The sequence below is a fragment of the Myodes glareolus genome, chromosome 12 (genome assembly GCF_982192425.1).
Source record: "Myodes glareolus chromosome 12, mMyoGla1.1, whole genome shotgun sequence".
NCBI classification, from domain to species: domain Eukaryota; kingdom Metazoa; phylum Chordata; class Mammalia; order Rodentia; family Cricetidae; genus Myodes; species Myodes glareolus.
The window spans coordinates 15,303,204-15,325,193 of NC_142037.1; the positions used below are offsets into that span (position 1 = coordinate 15,303,204).

At 43.3% G+C, this 21,990-nt stretch overlaps 2 protein-coding genes across 4 annotated transcripts; both read left to right on the forward strand.

Annotated features, from left to right (window-relative positions):
- Positions 1 to 1,157: 1,157 nt before the first annotated feature.
- LOC148120138 (mast cell protease 8-like) lies at positions 1,158 to 4,547 on the forward strand. Its single transcript, XM_087895876.1, has 5 exons — positions 1,158 to 1,287; positions 2,876 to 3,026; positions 3,338 to 3,473; positions 3,681 to 3,935; positions 4,311 to 4,547. Exons 1-5 carry the CDS (start codon positions 1,233 to 1,235, stop codon positions 4,461 to 4,463), a joined length of 750 nt encoding a protein of 249 aa, XP_087752002.1. The 5' UTR covers positions 1,158 to 1,232; the 3' UTR covers positions 4,464 to 4,547.
- A 6,912-nt stretch (positions 4,548 to 11,459) lies between these two features.
- Positions 11,460 to 14,293, forward strand: LOC146892258 (mast cell protease 8-like). 3 transcript variants are annotated; one of them, XM_087912007.1, is made up of 5 exons: positions 11,460 to 11,611; positions 12,587 to 12,737; positions 13,057 to 13,189; positions 13,396 to 13,650; positions 14,058 to 14,293. In XM_087912007.1, the coding sequence occupies exons 1-5, from the start codon at positions 11,548 to 11,550 to the stop codon at positions 14,208 to 14,210; spliced, it is 756 nt and encodes a 251-aa protein (XP_087768133.1). In that variant the 5' UTR covers positions 11,460 to 11,547; the 3' UTR covers positions 14,211 to 14,293. The 3 variants fall into 3 exon arrangements, with proteins under 3 accessions (XP_087768133.1, XP_087768135.1, XP_087768134.1); XM_087912009.1 differs by having other exon boundaries at positions 13,396 to 13,645; XM_087912008.1 differs by lacking the exon at positions 11,460 to 11,611 and adding an exon at positions 12,193 to 12,214.
- The last annotated feature ends 7,697 nt before the right edge of the window (positions 14,294 to 21,990 follow it).

Below are 21,990 nucleotides of genomic sequence, written 5' to 3' on the forward strand. Positions count from 1 at the left end.
AGAGAATATGTCTGACGATTCCAGCTTTGCTGTGACTGATGAAAAGTCAGCATGAGCGCACACTGCTTACATCAGAGCTCCTCCTCGTGTCCATACTAGATGACAAGATTGCCTAGAGAAGCAACCTCAAATGTCAGGAGGACTCTGGTGTTCTAGGAAGAAATGCACTCGAATTTTCATTCAAAAGTACATGTATATGCAAGCTGCAAGAGGCACTAGAGCTGATTCCTCGGGGGAGACAGACAGAGAGAGAGAAGCAGGTTCCTCAGGGATACAGACAGAGATGGGGAAACTGGTTCCTCAGGGAGCCAGACTGAGAGAGAAGGTGTTAACTTCGTGGAGACAGAGAAGTGAGCAGCACTAGAACTTTGCCTACATCACGGTCTTCCCTGGGGACCAGATTGCCTGACAGTGCGGAACAAGAGCAGCTGCAGACACTCAGCAGAAACAGCAGAGCTCTGTGTCTGCACTTCATCTCTACTTTCCTGCCGCCAACTACGTGTTGATAAAATGATTTCAATATTTGAAATGTCAAGAAGATGAGACCATCAGTGTTTTCCTAGAATGCCCGGGATCTTGAATAATACAGGTAAACACCTGTAGAACCATTTCCACAAAGCTACCCTCCTCTGTCATTTTCTTCCCTCCTGACAGTGTCGCCAACATCACACTTGCACTTCATCCAAGCTTTATTCTTCATCCCAGCCCACAGTAGTGTTCAAAGCCCTTGAGGAGTTAATAGGTGTTCCAGCTTTTTCCTAGGGTATTATCTTAGAATCGTACTTTCAAATCCGGAGCAGAAGTTCTCATGCTCTTGAAAAACGGGTAAAACAAGCCCCTCATAAAGAGTCCTATGAATTGTAGAGATGTTATTTTTAAAGGAGACAATTATCTAATGACACATTTATGGCACAACAGCATCACACTACAATTCCCTGATCACTGACATGAGAAGGGGGCTCCCTCTCTGCTCGATGTGGAAAGCTTCAGCAGGCTCTTCCTCCCTCCTCCGAGTTCAACATTCCTGTGGGGAATGTGGTCATGCTCACCAGTAACTGACTGACAAAGTGCTTCCTGCACCTTCACCACACAGATGGGGCCATAAATTAGTTTGTAAATATCACACAGGAAATTCGTGGCCACCGTCCATGACTCTATTTCTACACACAAGGTTTAAAATATGTGAGGCAAGTACAGGTGGCAATTGAGAACTGGTCAGACCTCTGAGGAAGATGTTTCTGCTCCTGCTCCTTCTGGTGGCTGTCCTATCAGTCAGCACTGAAGGAGGTAAGCACCCATTTTCTCTCCTAGAGTCTGGTATCTGTCACCACTGACTCTTCCCTAGGGTGCCAGTCAGGCTCTGTCTCCTCGCTCAGCTCATCTGGGAAATCTGGGACACTTGCTGAACACAGCTCCAGCACAGAATAAAGAGGGTTCTGAAATTACCGTGAACTACTTGTAATGGATCCTGGTAAATGAGATCTCAGTGATATAAAATTGAGAAGTTGTAAAAATATCATAGGACTATATTGGAAAGATACAGTTCAAAGTGAGTCTTGGAAGTTCCAGTTGGCCCTAACCTATGAGTGGGCAACTTTATCCCAGGGATACCATCTGGATTGACACTAGAAGAATTTATCTATTTCAGGTTCCAGGATTCACCTTTTCTTTGTCTCTGTTCTTCTAAACCATACAGGTCAGCCATGACAGTTTCCCACAGTCTAACAGTGACAGCAAAGCATGGTTTTACCTGTGCTCTGCTGTTTGACGGAAACAGGCTGACATGGGATCCTCCTACCCTTATGCCCATCTTGCTATAATCCCTACTCCTCTGTGTTCTTCCTTCTAAGAGCTGAAGGCTATTTCAGTGCCCTAGGAAGACAAACTTATGCTGAGGTTCACACTACATTAAGCGATGCGGGAGAATTGTCTGTATTCTGTCAATCATATTTTAATAAAACGCTGATTGGCCAGGCAGGCAGTATAGGCGAGTCAACCAGACAGGAAGTAGAGGCGGGGCAATGAGAATAGAATAAGGCTACGGAGGAGGAAGGTTCCTCTGCCACTCCTGCGCAGACCACCGAAGAGGCAACATGTAACTTGCCCAGCTGAGAAAGGTATGGAGCCATGTGCTAACATAGATAATGATAATGGATTAATGTAAGTTACAAGAACTAATAAGGAGCCTGACCTGATGGGCCAATCAGTTTATAACCTTATGGAGTCCTGTGTGTGATTTTCTTTGGGCTTGCCGGTTGTGGGGTACTGGGCAGGACAGAAGCCCCAACAAGCCGGCCTACATGCTACAGTTAAGAACTCTCCTGCCAGCTTCTGGCATAGCGCGTTTGAGCAGGTTTCATGGTTTATACACCAATCTTGTTGTGTGTGAGTGGTGTACTATGCAAGATGAATCAGAATGGAGAAATTGCAAGCAGAGTTTTCTACCTGAGTTGTGCATCATGCTAACCTAAGACAAAGCCCAGTATTCCACTGAGCAGGAAACCTGGTCTAACATGAGACAGAGGAGCAACCGTAGTTGGCTGGATGTATTCTAGATCTTTTGGACAGTGTACTCTGGATTCCTCCTTAATGGGTACTTGAGGTTGAATTTGATTCAGGGAAAAGTCTTGGCTCCATCATTACTACAAGAAGAAATTGAAAACAAGTGGAAAAGTGACGTCATATTGCAAGCCCTGCATGATCACCTACAGAATCCAGGTACCATTTTAGGTGTGTGACAGATGCTACAGAAGATTCACTTCTCCATCCATGCCAAATCTACAACCTTCCTGGTATATAATGTCCCTTATGCTAGCCACCAGATTTGTTGCAGTTTCCATGAACACACAGGTTCAGAACAAATTTTCTCTTCTAGGGAAAATCTTTTGGGGTACAGAAGCCAAACGCTACTCCCATCCCTACATGGCATTCTTAGAGATTTATGAAAGCGGATCAGACCCAAGGAAATGTGGTGGTTTCCTAGTTGGAAAAGACATCGTAATTACAGCAGCTCAATGTAATGGAAGGTAAGCAGAGGCAACCAGTTGGTTTTATTTTGGACTGGGACTGACCAAATGAAAACAGACACAGGCTGTCCCTAAACATAGACTAAAGGTGACGACCACCCTCACTTTATCCTATTTGACCTTAACTGATTGTGGAACATGAGAAGGATTTGAATGACTAGGGAGATTTCTGAAGACCTAGGACACAATCTTCCCCATGAATTTCTTGCTATTTGACTCAACCAGGCTCTGTTTTAGGCTGAGCCCTCCACCTTCATTTCAGAGACTGATTCATTGCTCCTTTGTTGTGCTTAATCCATTTCATTTTCAAGTGAAATAAATGTAACTTTGGGTGCTCACAATATCAAGGATTGGAATAACAACACTCAGCGCATCCTTGTTGTTAAAGCCATCACTCATAAGGGCTATAGCCGTGCAAAAAAGGTCAATGACATCATGTTACTGAAGGTACAATTTCAATGACTATTTTTATTGTACTCCATATGTTACTGATAGATCAATCCTGCCTTGTGGGAGGCTAGTCTCTTTGGTTGCAGGGCAGTGGAATGGTGCTTTGCAGTCTTTGCAAGTGGGGAAGGTACGGGCAACCCCCATGCATAGTTAAGCTTGCTGAGAGGCCAGACCTGAACTATTCTTCTTCATCTTTCTGACCAGCTAAAACATAAAGCTCAACTCAGTAATGATGTGAAGACCATTGCCCTTCCAAAGAGCCAGGACTGGGTGAAACCTGGGCAGGTGTGCACAGTGGCAGGCTGGGGAGCACTGGCGAATTGTACTCTACCTAACACACTTCAGGAAGTGAAGTTAGAAGTTCAAAAAAGTCAGAAGTGTCAAGAAATGTACAAAAACTATAATGACTCCATCCAGCTCTATGTGGGAAATCCGAAGGAGAAGAAGGCTACAGCTGAGGTAAGGACATGGCCATCTTCACTTGTTTGTGCAGGAGTAAAGCTATAATGCAGACACACAGCCATGTCTTCTCCCACTGGACGAGTTCTGCTAGTCTAGAGTTTATGCAGGGATCAACCTACAAGGATCTACCGTTTTCTATCAGTCAATCTATGTCCTTTCACCATGGGAGAATAGGAGAGCTAGAGTCCCAGTGAAACTGAAGGAAGGATACACAAGGCAGGGACACATTCAGGACAGAGGTCAATCAATGGATGGCACTTTACCTTTCATATGATATACCAGGCATTAGTGCAAATGGAGAAGATTGTGGAGAAAGTGAGTCTGGCAAGAGGTAATGATATTTACTAAGACTTCCTATTTTTCTGTTCACAGAAAGATTCTGGGGGACCCTTTGTATGTAACAGTGTGGTCCATGGCATTGTAAGCCAACACCATTGTACTGGGGAACTTCCCGAGGTATTCACCAGAATCTCAAGCTTTATTCCTTGGATTCAGAAAGAGATGAAACTCCTTCAACAGCCCTAGAAGATAAACCCTGTGTCTGGGTTAGTGTCCCACATCCTGGAGTACATCTATCCAAACCTTAATAAAGAAATCTGTCTTCACAAATGATCTCATTATTTTCTGTGAATGCATATCTTAAGCATTTTGTGTACCAATATTCTTCACCCTCCCCTCCCTCATGGTCATTATCTTTAAGTACTTCTCACATATATAGGCCAGCGCTGTCAGTCATGGCAAGTACAGACTTTGTCTAAGAAGGATGCCTTCTTTCTTTCCAATTTCTTCTTCAAATTTAACAGACTACAACATGGGGGGTGATAGTAAATCAAATGCCCTTAACTTATACTCTTCCCTTTTCTCTAAGGAATTTCTATGGTCCTAGGAAGTCCACTGTTCTCTAAGGCTCCTCCCCTGTCTCCTGATTCAGCACCTCAAGACCTCTCTAGTCAGCTGTCATTTCATCTCAGAACAGCAGCTATCTCTTTTTACCTTCTCCAAAGTGACTCAGTAGATGACACACGACAGCTCCAACATCAGGAATTTTAACGTAGGATCAAATGTTTTGTGCCTAGACCTGTCACTTCCACTACCACAGGGTGAGCTCAGCACTTCTCATATGTGTGAGTGTGTGTGTGTGTGTGTGTGTGCGTGCGTGTGTGTGCGCGCACGTGTCATGCTCCAGAACGCTGGTGTCAGCTGACACGAGCATCCCCTGAGTAACTACTGTTACATTCAGCTTGTACAACTAGTCATAGATGGCAGCCTGATAACGTTTTTAAAAACAATTTCTCACATGTATGTATTCTCAGCTTATTGAACATTCTGAAAACCTCTCATCTCCCCAAAATTCTTGTACACCTTAAACTCTTCTCACAAATTTCTCTCTCACGTTCATTCCTACGTGTTTAGTTTAATGACCTCTGAGATTAACAAAGAGCAACTGTGTCATTGTGCTTTTGGATCTCTCTGTCGAAGCCTGGTAATGGATACTCACTAAAGACCATGATTTCTTCCTCTCCCAGAATCTATCAATAGCCAATAGTTCACAGGTAAAGAGTGGGGCCCTGCAAACCCCTCCTCCTTCCTTGACTGATTGTTGATAGGGCTAGTCTTATGTGGGTACAGAGCTGGTAACTACAGTTGGTGTTAACTGATGATGGCAATAATTGCATCAAGTCTAGAGAAAGGAATTTTGGAATCCATCACTCTATCTTCCGGGTCTTATATATTTCCCATGCCCTCTTCCATAATATTTCCTGAGTCTTACAGGCAGTGTTATAAGTTACTGAACTACAGATGGGCTCACAACCACCACGTTTTTGTACATATTAAGCAGTCATGATTCTCTACATTCACCACCATTCATGGTAAGAAGAGGAGTCTCTGATTAAGGCTAGGATCTTCTTTTGTCTATGGGGAAAGCATAGGTATTTAGAAGGCAGTTTGTGGCTGTGTTGGTTTAGTGAACCATCAGAAATTCACCCCTGCATGAGCCCACTGCCCCCTCTAGGTTTCTACCTAGCCTTATAGCACCAGGCCTGGGTCCCCTGCAGCCCATGGTGTGGGTCTTGAATCTTATCAGGGGACAGTTGGCTATGCTCAAAACAGTGAAGCTGCTATTGGATAGGTGGACACATCTGGTTTTCCAATGGTTTCTTTGTACTTCCTTTATCTCAGTTAACTCTTCCCTCCAGACAAACTTACAGCTCCTATCCCCTGCTTAATTTCCACTCTATAACTTCCTACTTTAATATTCACCTCCTTTACTACCTATGTTTTTCTATTTGTGATTGGTGGAGTGTAATTGGCCTCCATACGTTCATAGGGAGTGGCATTATTAGGAGAAGTGGTCTTGTTAAAGGAAGCATTTCACTTTGAGGGTTGTCTTTGAGTTCTCCTTTGCTCTAGCTATGTTCAGTGTGACAGATAGTTCACTTCTTGTTGCCTTTGGATTAGGATGTAGAAATCTTGATCCTTCTCTAGCTATAGCACCATGCCTGCCTGCAAACCACCATGTTTTCTACCATGATGATAATAGACTAAACCTCATTAACTATAAGCTATCCAAATTAATTATTTTTCTTTATATAAGTTTCTGGGGTCATGGTGTTTCTTCACAGCAGTAGAAACCCTAACTAAGACAGAATTCAGTACCAAGAGTAGGGTATCATTCTCATACACTTGATTATGCTTTTGTTTGGAGAAGTCTGGGCTTTGGTACTTTGCGTTAGGAAAGCAGTGTTTAATGGGCATTACTAGTAATAGCATGGAAGACTTGAACTGTGTGGGCCTGGATCAAGGGGTTTCTAGAGGAATTTGGTATGGCGCCTAGATCAGAGGAGGGCTCACACAGTTAACTAACCTGGACTCATAGGGGCTCACAGAGACTGAACAGGCAACCAGGTAGCTTGCACGGGACTGACCTAGATACTCTGCATATATGTTACAGTTGTGGAGCTTGGTCCTCTTGTGGGACTCCCAACAGCAGGAACAGAGACTGTCTCTGAATCTTGTACTGACTTTGGGAACCTATTTCTTATACTGCGTTGCCTTGCCTAGCCTTTGGGCACGGCAAAATGCTTAGTCTTACTGCAAACTGATATACCATGTTTCATAGATATCCATGGGAGACCTGATCTTTTCTGAATAGATGCAGAAGAGTGGGAATGGGTGCAGAGAGGAGGTGGGGGAGGGACTAGAAGGAGAGGAAGGAGTAGAAAGTATGATCCAGATGTAAGATCATCAATCAATAAATTATTAAACTTGAAAAAATGAATTCCGGCCAAACTTCACATTCATTTTTTTACAGACGTTCCCTGGTATATTCTCATCCAAAAAGCTTTGAGCACGTGGTACTGAGGATTCAACTCTGAGGCGGCAGCAGCAGCAGAAGCCTATTTGATTCCCAAGCCTCAGTTCCCAGCTGTCCAGTACTTCCCATCACATGGAACCTACAGGATTGTCCTTATTTGCCAGTTATTTGTCTCTTGGAGTCCACTCCACCACACCTAAGAACATTCAAATTGTGGAGATGCCTGTAAGGGTTAAAGGGAAAAAGGGAATCAAGATATATACCTTACACCATCTAATCTGAGAGGACTGAGTATGAAATATTTGCAATGGCTTTCCTTTCATTTCATGAAAATATTCATGGCTAGTGAAAAAATGTTAAAGGTTCCAATATACACCCACCTCCATGAAAATGGATGACTCAGAAAGGAAGTGACCACAATGCATCCTATTAAGTTAATTCAGAAATACAGTTGATTCTTGGTCTACATTCTTAGCTGATACTCCTCCATTTAAATACTTTTCATGAAGCTTCCTTTGCTTGAATATGTATCTGGAGAGGATGTCTGATGTGAAACCAATTGACCTATTCCTTTCTTTCCACTTACTTGAAACCTACCTCCCTGGGGACTACAGACATCTGTTAGCCCCTCCCCCCAAATAGTGGTAGTGGATAACATGTTTCTGCAAGGTTCCTGTGTTGATGTGACTTTTTAATTGAATGAATATCTAGTACATGTTATTTCTCATCTCTGGACCAAAGAATTCCCCCCAGAAGATTCTCAGCATCAAATCAAACAGTGTCCATGAGTTTCTTTACAGCACACCTTGCTCTGAAGAGCATCAGTTCACAAAGACTCCTTGGCCCTCTTCTGTCCTGTCTGTGGAACTGCAAGGAGAAAGTCCCAGTATGCAGACTCGGAGTGCTTACTGTAGGACAGTGGTCAGAGTCAGCATCCTTTCAGTACCACTCTGTCTTCCCCACAACAAACTCTTCCTCTCCAGTTCTCCATCTGCATCTTCGTGTGCTTGGAAGTCCATTCATGTCCCAGGATCCTCTCCTGTGGGAACTCACCTTAAGATGGGATCTCCTATCACACTCTCAATCTGAGTCAGCTCGACATTAGAAAGAAAACTAAACCAGTGAGGAGAACACAATCCTCAGACTCAGCGAGCCACTCAAGACTTTGAGTGAGGTTCCTGGAAACAATGTAACAAATATGTCAACTGCATGTACCATTTTGCTTGCAGTAGTGGGTTCTATAGACTAGAAGCAAAAGAAACACCCAAGCCAGGCAATAATATCACCTTAATTAGGGGTGTTTATTCTTTAGAAACAAGAACAGAGGCCGGTGCAAGACTTTAGGCTTTTTTCAGATAAATCTGTTGACATCCATGTCCCACTTACAAAAATTCTCCACTAGCTTCTCATAATTACCTTCCAAAACATAAAAAAAATTGTGGTAATTCTGTAGTCTGCCTTAAAAATCTCTGGAGAATCTGAGAGCAAACTCCCTCTGGAAAGAGACATCCTAGTGGTCCAGATCAGAATTCAGGTAGACTTTTCTGTCATCAGCTTGTCCCCTCCCCAGCTCTCACTCTGGTTTAACACTTTCCCCATTTTCTGGGACTCAATGTTGTCCTGAACTATCTCATAATGTTTGGTGTCTGGTTATTAGATAAAGGAATAACCATGTATGAAGCATGAGGTAGCATCATGCTCAGGATGCTGGTGTTTGTACTGTTTCCATACAAGAAGGTGAAAAGCATCTAAGAAGAACATTGTTGATACATGTGCAAGGCTGTTGTGGGTCTACACAATGCCATTGAACTTCACTAGGGAAAACAGCTAAAATGATCAAACGTGTTTTCTACACTTTGCAACAATGGCAATTGTTTGACTTTAAACAATCTGGGAGAATATAAGAAGACCAAATCTCTATGGAATAAGATGTTGCCTAAAGATGTTGGGAGTCACCATCCCCTATTCAGATAAAGTATTGATGAGGCTTCGTTTTCCCTGGAGCTTTCAGCTATTTGGACCCAGGAAGAAGGATCTGAGTGTAGCTGATATCACAGCCAGGCAGGGGCCCAGGTCTCCCTTGCTCATCTGTGAGCATAACACAGAAACAGAAGTTGTGGATGGCAGGGACCCAGAGACACTATCTAAAGAGAAGGCTTGGCTGGAAGGGAAAGGCTGAGAAAAGACACAATTGGAAAGGGCTCACATGGCCTAGACTCTTGTCTGAATTCCTCCTACTTGGAGTCCACGGCACTCATTACAGGACCTCAGTGATTTTTTCATCAAACATGAGAAATTTTCATCATTATTTTGATGATTTCATTCTGGCCCTTTCTCATTACCTTCTGGACTTCTCACTCACTTACATGCAGTATCCCACGCAAATGTGGGTACCATTTGTTTCCCTTCTTTCAACTCACAAAGTCCTCAGACAACTACACATTCATAAGTGAAGTCCTCACAGCAGCAAACAAACATCATTCCACAGATAGTGTTCAATCTTGTGCACATATTTTTCATCCCCTGGTCAGAACTGCAGTCATCTCTGAGAAAGGCCACAAGGTCAATAGGTCATTCACAGTGTGGCTGCTTGACAATGTGACCTGGTCCCAGGAAGTCCTGAGATAATAGGGCTGTGCCCCAAGTGTGAGTCAGAACGCTAGCCCAAGAGCCTGTCCCAATTGCTCAAAAGTCGGTTAACTACCAGGAAAATGAGATAGCATTATCAAGATGTAAGAAATCAGAAGTGAGCATTGTGACAGAGCAGGCCTGATGCATCTAAATGATAATCAGCTGCTGGAGAATAACGTTATAATCTAGCACCTTTAGTACTTTATGTGTCTAAACTGATGGATTTTGTTTGAGCAGATATATAGTACCGTATTACACAGATATTTAATAATCATTCCAACATCACTAAATGTGTTCATCATTTGTAAATTAGGGGAAGAAGATTGAAGTAAATTAATGGAGGAACAATACAATGATAATTCCTTTCACATTCTTAGGTAGAGGATGAAGATGAAGAGAATATGTCTGACGATTCCAGCTTTGCTGTGACTGATGAAGTCAGCATGAGCGCACACAGCTTACATCAGAGCTCCTCCTCGTGTCTACATTAGATGACAAGATTGCCTAGAAAAGCAATCTCAAATTTTAGGAGGACTCTGGTGTTCTAGGAATAAATGAACTTGAATTTTACATTCAAAAGTACATGTATATGCAAGCTGCAAGAGGCACTAGAGCTGATTCTTCAGGGGAGACAGACAGACAGAGAGAGAGAGAAGCAGATTCCTCAGGGATACAGAGAGAGATAGACAGAAACTGGTTCCTCAGGGGAGACAGACAGAGAGAGAGAGAAGCAGGTTCCTCAGGGATACAGACAGAGACAGAGAAACTGGTTCCTCAGGGAGACAGACTGAGAGAGAAGGTGTTTCCTTCGTGGAGCCAGAGAAGTGAGCAGCACTAGAGCTTTGCCTACATCACGGTCTTCCCTGGGGACCAGATTGCCCGACAGTGCGGAACAAGAGCAACTGCAGACACTCGCAGAAACAGTGCACTCTGTGCCTGCTCTTCATCTCTCCTTTCCTGCCGCTAACTCCGTGTTGATGAGATGATTTCAACATTTGGAATGTCAAGAAGATGAGAACTCCAGTGTCCTTTTAGACTGTACTGGACCCTTAGTATTTGCTTGTGGACTCATTTCCATAAAGCTACGTCTTCTGCCATTTCTTCCTGACACTGTCACCAGCACCACATAGCACTGCATCCCCCCCTCACAGCAGTGGTCAAAGCGCATGAGATTTTCACAGGCGCTCCAGCTTTTCTTTAGGATTTCATTTTAAAAGAGGACTTTCAAGCGTGGAACAGACGAAGTCCTCACGTGCCTCCAAAAAGCAGTTAGACAGGAGCTCCTCCTAGAGAGTTTTATGGGATGTAGAGATGTTATTTTTAAAGGAGATAATTTCCTGATCACAAATTAAAGAGACAAAGCCATCATAGTGCAGTTCTCTGATCAATGACGTGAGAAGGGGGCTCCCTCTCTGCCCGATGTGATCTCAGCAGGCTCTTTCTCCCTCCTCAGAGCCCAACATTCCTGTGGGGGATGTGGTCACGCTCACCAGCAACTGACTGCCAAAGTGCTTCCTGTACCTTCACCACATAAATGGGGCACGAACTCGGATCTTAAATATCACACAGGAAATTCGTGGCCACCGTTCATGATTCTTTCTACACAAAATGCTTAAAAGGTGTGAGGCAACAACAGGTGACAATTGAGAACTGATCAGACCTATGAGAAAGATGTTTCTGCCCCTGCTCCTCCTGGTGGCTGTCCTTCCACTCAGCACTGAAGGAGGTAAGCACCCATTTCCTTCCTATAGTCTGGCATGTGTCACCTCTAACGTTTCCACAGTCTTTCTGTCAGGCTCTGTCTAAGGTCTACTTCTCACTTAGTTAACCTCAAATTTTGCTGAGTCCAGCTCCAGCACTGGATAAGAGGATTCTGAAATCACAGTGAACTACTTGTAATGGCACCTGGTGAGTGAGATCTCAGTCATATAAAAGTGAGAAATTGTAAAGATATCATAGCACTCCCTTGGAAAGATACAGGTGAAAATGACGCCTGAAAGTTCTAGTTGGCCAAACCTAGAGTGGCCGCTTTGTCCTGGAGCTACCACCTGGATCGAGCTTCGGACACAGCAATTTGAGGTTTTCTCATGGCTTATAGAACAATCTTGTTGTCTCTGAATGGTGTGGTTACTATGCTTCCTTAATCAGAATGGAGAAAAGGCAGCCCGAGTTTTTACCCCGCTAGTGTATCATGCTAACACTAGGCAAAGCCCAGTACTTAATTGAGGAGGACTCCAGGTGAAGCATGGGACAGAGGAGCAACTGAAGTTGGTGTATTGGTTGTATTTTAGATCTTCTGGTCACTGTGTGCTGCATTCTTCCTTGATGGGTACTTGAGGCTGTATCTGACTCAGGGAGAAGTCTTGGCTCCACCCTCACTGCACGAAGAAACTGAAAACCAGTGGAAAAGTAGCATCATGCTTTAGCCCTGCGTGATCATCCACAGAAGCCTGGGACCCTTCCTATTTTAATTAATTAATTAATTAATTAATCAATTAGATGAGTTTTTACATACTAATCCCAGTTCTCCTGTCTCCTCTTTTCCTTTTCTCTTATACCCACCCCACTTCCCCATCTGCTCCCCTGGAAGTCAGGGACCCTTTATGAGGTGTGGCAGATGCTACAAAAGGCTCTCTTCTCCACCAGATTTGTTGCACCATTTCCACGAGTACACAGGTACAGAACAAATTTTCTCTTCTAGGAAAAATCTTTTGGGGTACAGAAGCTAAACCCCACTCCCATCCCTACATGGCATTCTTAGAGATTTCTGAAAGCGAATCACACCAAAAACAATGTGATGGCTTCCTGGTGGAAAAAGACATCGTAATGACAGCAGCTCACTGTAATGGAAGGTAAGCAGAAGCAACCGGCTTTGTTGCCTGGGACTGACCAAATAACAACAGATACGGGTTGTCCCTAAACATAGACTAAAGGCAAAGATCAACCTCACTATTGTATTTGACCTAAATTGCTTGTGGGATATGGGACCAGATGGTGTAGGTGAAGGATCTGAATGGCTGGGGAGTTTTCTGAAGACCTAGAACACAATATTCCTCATTATTTTCTTGATCTTTGACTCAGGCAAGCTTTGCCTTAGACGGAGCCCTCCACCTTCAGTTTAGAGACTGATTGATTGTTCCTATGTTGTGCTTAATCCATTTTATTTTCAAGAGAAATAACTGTAACGTTGGGTGCCCACAATATTAAGCAACGGAGTAACACTCAGCGCATCCCTGTTGTTAAAGGCATAAGTCACAAGGACTATAATCATGATACAATGGTCAATGACATCATGCTACTGAAGGTACCATTTTACTGATTATTTTTGGTGTACTACCAGAGATTACTAGGGTATGCTTCCAGTCCTCTCTCTGGGTGGCTAGTCTATGGTCCCAGGCAATAGAATGGTTCTTTGGGGTCTCTGCAGGTGGGGAAGGTACAGGCAACCCTATGTGTGGTTTAAGTTTGCTGAGAAGCTGGAAATGAACTCTTCTTCATCTTTCTGACCAGCTGAAACACAAAGCTCAACTCAATAATGCTGTGAAGACCATTGCCCTTCCAAAGAGCCAGGACTGGGTGAAGCCTGGGAACGTGTGCACAGTGGCAGGCTGGGGACGACTGGCCAATTGTAGTCTACCTAATACACTTCAGGAAGTAAAGCTAGAAGTTCAAAATAGCCAAACATGCCAAGTAATGTCCAGAGACTACAACAACTCCATCCAGCTCTGTGTGGGGAATCCCAAAGAGAAGAAGGCTACTGGTAATGTAAGGACACGGCTGTCTTCAAATGTTTGCTCAGGGACAGAGTTATAATGTAGACACACAGCCATGTCTTCTCCCACTGTACAACTGTTGATAGTCTAGGGTTATGTAGGGATCAGCCTACAAGGATCTAACATTTTCCCTTAATCCTCTCTCCTTTCACTTTGGGAAAATAAGAGAACTACAGTCTACTGAGACTGAAGAAAGGACACATTAGGCAGGGACACTCCAGTTAGTGAGTGACAGAGTCCATGAACCTTCATCCCATTCAGGACAGAGGTCCATGGTGGCCCTTAGTCTTTCCATCTGAAAAGCCAGGCCTCAGTGGGAACAGAGAAGAATGGGGAAATGAGTGTGGCTGGAGGTGATAAGAGGATAGTTACAGGGACTTCTCCTTTTTATGTCCACAGGGAGATTCCGGGGGACCTTTTGTATGTGACGATGTGGTCCAGGGTATTGTCAGTTATCAATTTTGTACCAAGAAACCTCCTCAGGTATTCACCAGAATCTCAAGCTTTATTCCCTGGATTCAGGAAGCAATGAAACTCCTGCAACAATCCTAGAAGACAGCTCTGTCTGGGCTAGTGTCCAACATCCTGGGGTACAGCTATTTGAATCTTAATAAAAAAAATCCGTCTTCATAAAAGTGTTGACATCATTTTCTTCTGTGAATTCATATCCTAACCACGTTTGTGCACCAGCTTCTTTGCTCTCCCCTCGTCGCATGGTTGCTGTCTTCAAATACTTCTCAGTAAGCCTGCACATACCTGTGGACTAACTCCATTCTTACAGCACATATATGGGCCAGAGCTCAGTCCTGAACAGTACTGATTTAGTCTGAGAAGGGTGTCTTCTTCATTTCTGAATTCTTCGTCAAATTTACCAGGATACAAAGGGAAGGAAAGTTCACAAGCCCTTCCTTAGTACTCTACTCACCCCTTGAAGGAATATCTGTGGTCCTTGGAAGTCCACTGTTCTCTGAGGCTCCTCCCAGGTCTCCTGGTCCAGTGCCCCAATGCCTCTTAAGCCAGCTGTTATCTCATCTCAGAACTGCATTCACCTCTCTTTACCTTGCCCGGAGTGACTCAGGAGATGACACATGACATTTCCAGCACCCGGAACTTTAGCATAGGATCAAATGTTGTGTGCCTAGATCTGCAGAGTCGCTTCCACTGCATCAGGTCAGCTCATTGCTTCTCCTCGGGGTATAATCTTTCCCCAGAGCCCTCCTGTGAGCTGAGTCACGAACATCCACTAAATACGACATTCAGCCTGTGCTCCTAGTCATATACGGCAGCCTGATAACTTTTAAAAACAATTTCTTTTTTTCAAGGCCCGCAAAGCATAGGACTTTTTATTTTTACAACCTGTGCCTAAATTGGGTGTTCATGCAGTTATAATATGCTAGACAATATGAAATGATTTGTACCTTAACCAACTTACATGTAGAATCATTTGACATTTTCTTCTTTTTTTGTTAGTAAAGATCATTTATTCTCCATTTCTTTTATTGTCTGTCTTTAATTTCATTTTTAGATTATTTTATTTTATTTTTTTAAAAAAGGAAACATACTATCTTTTTTCATTTTGCATACCAATCCCAGTTCTCACTGCCTCACCTCTTCCCTTTCTCTCCTCCTAGCCCCTACCCACCCCCATCCACTCCTCAGAGAAGGTAAGGCACATTGTTTTGGCGAAGGTCCAAGTCCCTTCCTACTATATCTAGGCTGAGCAAGGTTTCCAAAGAGAATAGGTTCCCAAAAAGCCAGTACAAGAAGTAGGGATAAAACCTAGTGGCACTGACAGTGGCCCCTCAGTCTGCCCCAGCCATACAGCTGTCAATCACATGCAGAGGGACTGGTTTGGTCCTATGTTTGTTCCTTTTCAGTCAGGCTGGTGTTGGTGAGCTTCCATTAGCTCAGGTAGACTGTTTCAGTGGGTTTTCTTCTCTTTGTTTATATTCTCACTCCTCCCACTCTTCAACTGGACTTGGGAGCTCAGCCCAGTGCTCTTCCATGGGTCTCTGCCTCTATTTACATCAGTTGCTGGATGAGAGTTCTATGGTGATGTTAAAGTTATTTATCAGTCTGATTACAGGGCAAGGCCAGTTCAGGAACCCTCTTCTTTATTGCTTAGGGTCTTATCTAGGGTCATTTTTTTGGATTCCTGGGAATTTCTCTAGTGCCAGGTTTCTTTTTAGCCCCATAATGGCAAATGGATGGAACTAGAAAAAACCTTCTTGAGTGAGGTAACCCAGACTCAGAAAGATGAACATGGTTTGTATTCACTCATAAGTGGATACTGGCTGTAAAGCAAAGGATATTGAACCTTTGGTTCATTATCCTAGAGAAACTAAGGAACAAGGTAGACCCTAATAAAAATATACCTAGATCTACCTGGGAAGGGGACATAGACAAAATCGCCTGATAAAATTAGGAGCATGGGGTTAGGGAGAGAAGGGAGGAAGTAAAGGGAAGAGAAGTGTAGAAGGAGCGGCTAGCTGCGGCCCAGCTCCCGGCTAGCTTTACCCGAAATAATTACATGGAAACTGTACTCATTTAAACACTGCCTGGCCCATTGTCTCCAGCCCTTTATTGGCTAACTCTCACATATTAATTAACCCATTTATAATAATCTGTATATCACCACGAGGTTGTGGCTTACTGGGAAGATTCTAACCCACGTCCATCTCGGAGAGGAGAGCCATGGCATCTGCCTGACTCTGCTTCTTTCTCCCAACATCCTGTTCTGTCTACTCCACCTATCTAAGCTGCTTTCCGATCAAAAGCCAAGGCAGTTTCTTTATTAACCAATGAAAGTAACACATAAACAGATGACCCGCCTACATCAGAGAAGGATTGAAGGGGAGGATGGAGGAGAACTTGAGGGAATGGGGTAGTCGAGATGGAGGAAGGACAGAGATGAGAGCAAGAAAAAGATCTTTTGATTAAAAAGAATTTCTTACATGTACTCTATGCTTATTAAACACTCTCTAAAGGTCTCACCTCCCTTATGTCCCTGTCCACCCTAGGTTCTCCCCACAAATCTCTCTCTCATGTTCATATCTGTGTGTTTAGTTTTATGACCCCAGAGATTAACAATGACCATCTGTGTCACTGCGGGTTTGGAACAATTCATTGGAGCCTGGTAGACCCATCAGTGGATACAAACTAAGGACAGTGGTTTGCTCCTCTCCAAGAATCTATCAATGGCCCATAGCTGAGAGATGAAGAGTGGGGCCTTGTAAGCCCCTTCCTCTTCCTTGACTGATTACTGATAGGGCTGGTCTCCTGTGGACCCAATCCTAGTAACTCCAGTTGGTGTGAATTGATGATGCAATAATTGTATCAAGTCTAGCGAAAGGTATTTTGTAGCACGTCACCCTACCTCCTAGCTCTTACATACTTTCCATTCCCTCTTCCATAATGCTTCCTTAGCCTTAGTGGGAGTCGTATAAACACCTTAACTATGGGTGGACTTACAACAATCACCTATTTGTGTATCTTGGGCAGCAATGGTTCTCTGAATTCAACTACCATTCATGGTAAGGAGAGGTATCTCTGATTAAGGCTGAAATCCCCTTTTCTCTATGGGGGAAAGCATAGGGATTTGGAAGTCAGTTTGCTGCTGTGGCAGTTCAGTTAACCACCAGAAAGGGCACTCCCCTATGGGCCTACTACATCCGCTGTAGGGTATTAGCCACGATTACAGCACCAGGCGTGGGTTTTCTGCAGCCCATGGTATGGGTCTTGAATCTGATCAGAGGTCAGTTAGGTACTCTCAAAACAATGAAGTTGCTATTGCACTGGGGGACACATCTGGTTTTCCACATAGTTTCTTTATACTTTCTTTATTTCAGTTAGTTCTTCCTTCCAACCCAAACCTATAGCTCCCATCCCCTGCCTCTCTTCCAGCCTAAAACTTTCAATATTCCCTTTCTTTAAGACCTCCTTTAAGGTAAATTCTCCCCCTTAATTATTTCAGGTTTTTCTGGCTTCTACAGTTACTCCATGTTAGATATACAAAACCAAACATCCACAGACCTAGGCTCCTCATATGAGAAGAACATAGTTTTGGTCCTTTGAGGCCTGGGTTAGGTCACTCAGAAAAAAAATCCAAATTCCATCCATTTTTCTACAGATTTCATTTTTCTTATATGTACATCTTTATTGCCTATTCATCAGTTTACTTCTTCCATTTCCTAGTTACTATACATCAGTTAGACTGCTTCAATTTCCTCGTTACTGTAAGTAGGGCAAGACACGGCTTTGTGTGACCAAGCATTATAACCACAGATAATAAGAGTATAACATGGTTAGTTCATTGTGTCTAAGTACTCAAGAACATAGGCAAAGAAAATAAAGGGCTCTGAACAGTGTTTTTGTTTATATAAGGATAACTGGTATGCTGTGTATTTAATATGCTCTTTCTATTCTTTCTTCTCTCTCAACCACATTCTATCACCTGCTTCTTATTAGAATAAATACATGATTCCCTCCCCATTGTCTACACTAATGATGGCCATCAGGCTCAATCAGTCTACCTACCACCAGTTTTTGTAAATAAAATGGACACTCTCACATCCCTATGTTTTACACAGTACAGATGAGTGTGTTTGTGCTACAGTGACAGAGTTGTGTCTTTTCACATGTGTTTCATGGACCTCAAAGCTGACAATAACACCTGGCTGTTTATAAGCACAGGTTTATGATCCCTGAACAGGTCCCCTGGCCTTTGTGTTGTGGTCTTGCCTCTGAGGATCAGCTTTGGAAGGTGGGGTAGGCACCTCATCATGGCATCCAGGACTCTCAGGATCTGGTCAGAGATTCAATACCAGCAGAGAACAGAGTCATGAAAATTTCTGATTAGGAAGATAAAGCTTGACCAGGCCTGCTTGGTGGTTTTCAACCCTCCCTTTCTCTGACTTTGGAACTATAAAAGTAGGGACCAAGCAGAAACACGCCAGAGGCTGATGACAAACTGCACTAGTGGAAAAATGCATGCCCTACTTCTCCAGTCAGCTTTTCGAAGTGGAGCTAGTGTGTTTTATCTCTCTCCCTATCCTGTGATAGACAGAACCGTTTAAGTGTCATCCTGGGGAAATCTCTTAAGTCAAGTGAGAATGAAAAATTAACTCCTCTTCACATAATCTCATCAAAATACTATGTTCATAGCAGCATTGTTTGTAATAGCCCAAGCAGAGAAATAGCCTAGATGCCCCTCAACTGAATAATGGATGAAGAAAATGTGGTACATTTGCCATTTATACAATGGACTACTACATAGCAAGTAAAAAATGACAACTTGAAATTTGAAGGCAAACAGATGGATCTAGAAAACACCATATTGAGTGAGGTAGCTCAGAGCCAGGAAGACAAATATAATATGTACTCATTCATAAGTGGCTTTTTGACAAAAAACAAAAAAAAACCCAGCCTACATCTCACAACTTCACAGAACCTAGACAACAAAGAAAACCCTAGGAGAGACATATATGGATCTACATAGGAAGGAGAAAAAGACAAGATCTCCTGAGTAAATTTGGAGCATGAGGGTCAGGGGAGAGTGTTGAAGGGGAGAGGAGAGGAAGGAAGGAAAACACAGAAAATGTATAACTTAATATAAACAATAAATAATAAATAAAAGCAAGAACAAAAATACTCGTTGTGGTAGGCTGCTCTTTTCTGACCTTTCTTTAGCACTGAGGAAGATAGGAGTGAAAAACTGTCGAAATGAACTGTCATCAGCAACACGAATGACAATTATGTTCTGAAATGTAGGATGATAGTGCATGGGGGAGGGCAGAAGAGGAAGATCAACAGGGAGGAAAGATCAAAAGATGCCTGGAGTGGCCTGAACCCATGGGAGGTAGGGTGGTATGGGGAGCAGTCACTCAGCTATAGTCCCATTTTCTCTGCCAGCACTGTGTTGGGGTTTCCTGCAAGTCTGTGACTAGGTACTAAGGGTTCTTTGCTCCAGAGGAGATTAATGGTGGTGGGAGTCAAAACCACACTCCTGCCCTTACATGGCCCATCTAGAGGTCCTCACTGACAGAGGCTACACTTCCAGCTGGGGAGGGTTTCTCATAAGTGAAGAATTTGTGATGACGCTGCACACTGTAAGGGAAGGTAGGTGACTTCTCTTTGAGTGGAGAAATGCATGAACCAGAATCACAAAGGGGCAGGGCCCCAAGGAAAGTTCTCAATCCTGCCCATCTCTAGACAGACTCCTACTTATAATGGGAAGACAAAGGGAACACAAAGCCACCATTGGATCATTTTCTCTGTTATCTCCATTTTCAGAGGACAGAGCTATGAGGAGGGCACCAGTCAGGACAAACTGCTGCCTCCCTCCTATCCTGGTATAACCAGAGCACTCAGTCATGGACTGGGGTGTATAGTATGAGGAGACACCCCAGTGGGCAGGTAACTACTGGCTGTGAGACTTCCTACAGCACCTCCCCCTTTTGTTTAAATAAGAGATTTCTAAGCCTAATACAACATTATATACAATAAGAACAAATATATTCAATAATTATTCTATCCTAACTAGTTTAAGTCTTGTATAATAAGTAACTTGGCCAAATCATGAGAGGAAACCAACTACAACTATCTAGTCTTCAACTCCATCAAAGATCAGAGAAGGGAAACAATATTAAGCAGGAAGTGCAATCAAGCAACTTCCAAAATGTGCAACAAATGACAGAGACAACTGTCTACCTGGGCAATCACCCAAAGTCTCATTTGCAATGTTGAAGCAGCCAACTTTGGCTAAGGCCTAGAATAACTGACAGATCATTTTCAGAGGCAGGAAAATTTTCAAAACTGTCTTACCTTGTCTTGGCAAATTTGACAGTCCTACTTATTCATTTCTGGATACCATGTATTTTGACAGTGGTTGAGGAATGGGCATTTCTTTTCCTAAAGGCCAGTTTTGCCAAGAAGAAAACAAGCTCCAAGTGGAGTGTCTTCAGTGCTCAACATTTTCCCGGGAATAGATCAGTGCTGCCAAGAGCAATTGTGTCTCGCTTCAACAGAATCCTAAGTTATTTAAATGCCATATTCTACAGCTCTTTGAAGTGGTTGAAGATTATCTTTCTATGCAGAATATAATCTCTTTGTATCTAAAGAACCTGATTTGTCTAACTATGACAAACATAGATGACTATTAATCTATAATTCTTAATACCTATATAACTTAAAGACTAAGACAATAAACAACTATGCAATAAATCGGGAAAATGACCTCAAATGTAAACAATGTATAAGTATCTTAATCAGAGGTAGAAATGTATATTGCTGATAAATACATATCAATATATAAAATATGTTTTAAGCAGAGGTAGAGCCATTATGGGGTTAGTAAGAAACCTGGCTCTAGAAAAAATGCCCAGCAATCCACAAAGATGACCCCAGCTAAGAACCTAAGCTATAGATGAGAGGGTGTCTGAACTGGCCATACCCTGTAGTCAGACTGATAATTATCTTAAATATCACCATATAACCTTCATTCAACAATAGATGGAAACAGAGACAAAGACTCACATCGGAGCACTGGACTGAGCTCCCAAGATCCAGTGGAAGAGTGGAAGGAGTAAGAGTATGAGCAAGCAAGTCAAGACCATGAGGAGTTCATCCACTGAGACCGGTTGCCTGAGCTAATGGGAGCTCACCAACTCCAACTGGGCTGGGAGAGAACTAGCATGGGAACAAATTAGTGTTTCTGAATGTGGTTGACAACTGGGGCAGACTGAGAGGCCACTGATAGTGATACTAGGATTTGTCTCTACTGAATGTACTGGCTTCTTGGGATCCTATTCTCTTTCGATGTAAACCTTGCTCAACCCAGATGTAGTAGGGAGGGCCTTGGACTTTCCACAGGGTGGGTGCATTGCCTTCTCTTAGGATTGGAGGGGTTGGGGTGGAAGGGTGTGTGGAGGGAGTGGGAATTTGGATTGGTAATTTTTTAAAGTAATAAAATAAAAAAATAAATAAATTGGTGCTTCCAGAAAAAAAGGAAAAAAAAAGATCATATACCTGAAAAGCACTGCCAACCTGAGTCAGGGTGTCAAAGTCATACCTCTTCTGGTACCTCTTGGGATCTAAAATCCAGTCCTCAGCCTGTCCCAGCCTACCCTTAGCCTGTCCCAACCTTTTCCCAGCCTGTCTCCAGCATGTCCCTACTTGTAATCAACTGTATCCAGCCTGTCTCCAGACTGCCCCTACCCTGTCCCAAGCATATCCCCAGACTGTCTGCAGTCTGTCCCAGTCTGCCCACAGTTTGCTCCCAGCCAGTCCTCATCCTGCCCTGAGCCTGTGCCCAGCCGGTCCCAGCCTACCCCTA

Bases quoted from the DNA above. Each gene is read 5' to 3' on its own strand.
- LOC148120138 (XM_087895876.1), top strand. From the start codon at position 1,233: ATGTTTCTGCTCCTGCTCCTTCTGGTGGCTGTCCTATCAGTCAGCACT. The intron at 1,288-2,875 runs GTAAGCACCCAT...TTTCTCTTCTAG, and splicing joins ATCAGTCAGCACTGAAGGAG to GGAAAATCTTTTGGGGTACA. The intron at 3,474-3,680 runs GTACAATTTCAA...CTTTCTGACCAG, and splicing joins ATGACATCATGTTACTGAAG to CTAAAACATAAAGCTCAACT.
- LOC146892258 (XM_087912007.1), top strand. From the start codon at position 11,548: ATGAGAAAGATGTTTCTGCCCCTGCTCCTCCTGGTGGCTGTCCTTCCA. The intron at 12,738-13,056 runs GTAAGCAGAAGC...TTTATTTTCAAG, and splicing joins GCAGCTCACTGTAATGGAAG to AGAAATAACTGTAACGTTGG. The intron at 13,190-13,395 runs GTACCATTTTAC...CTTTCTGACCAG, and splicing joins ATGACATCATGCTACTGAAG to CTGAAACACAAAGCTCAACT.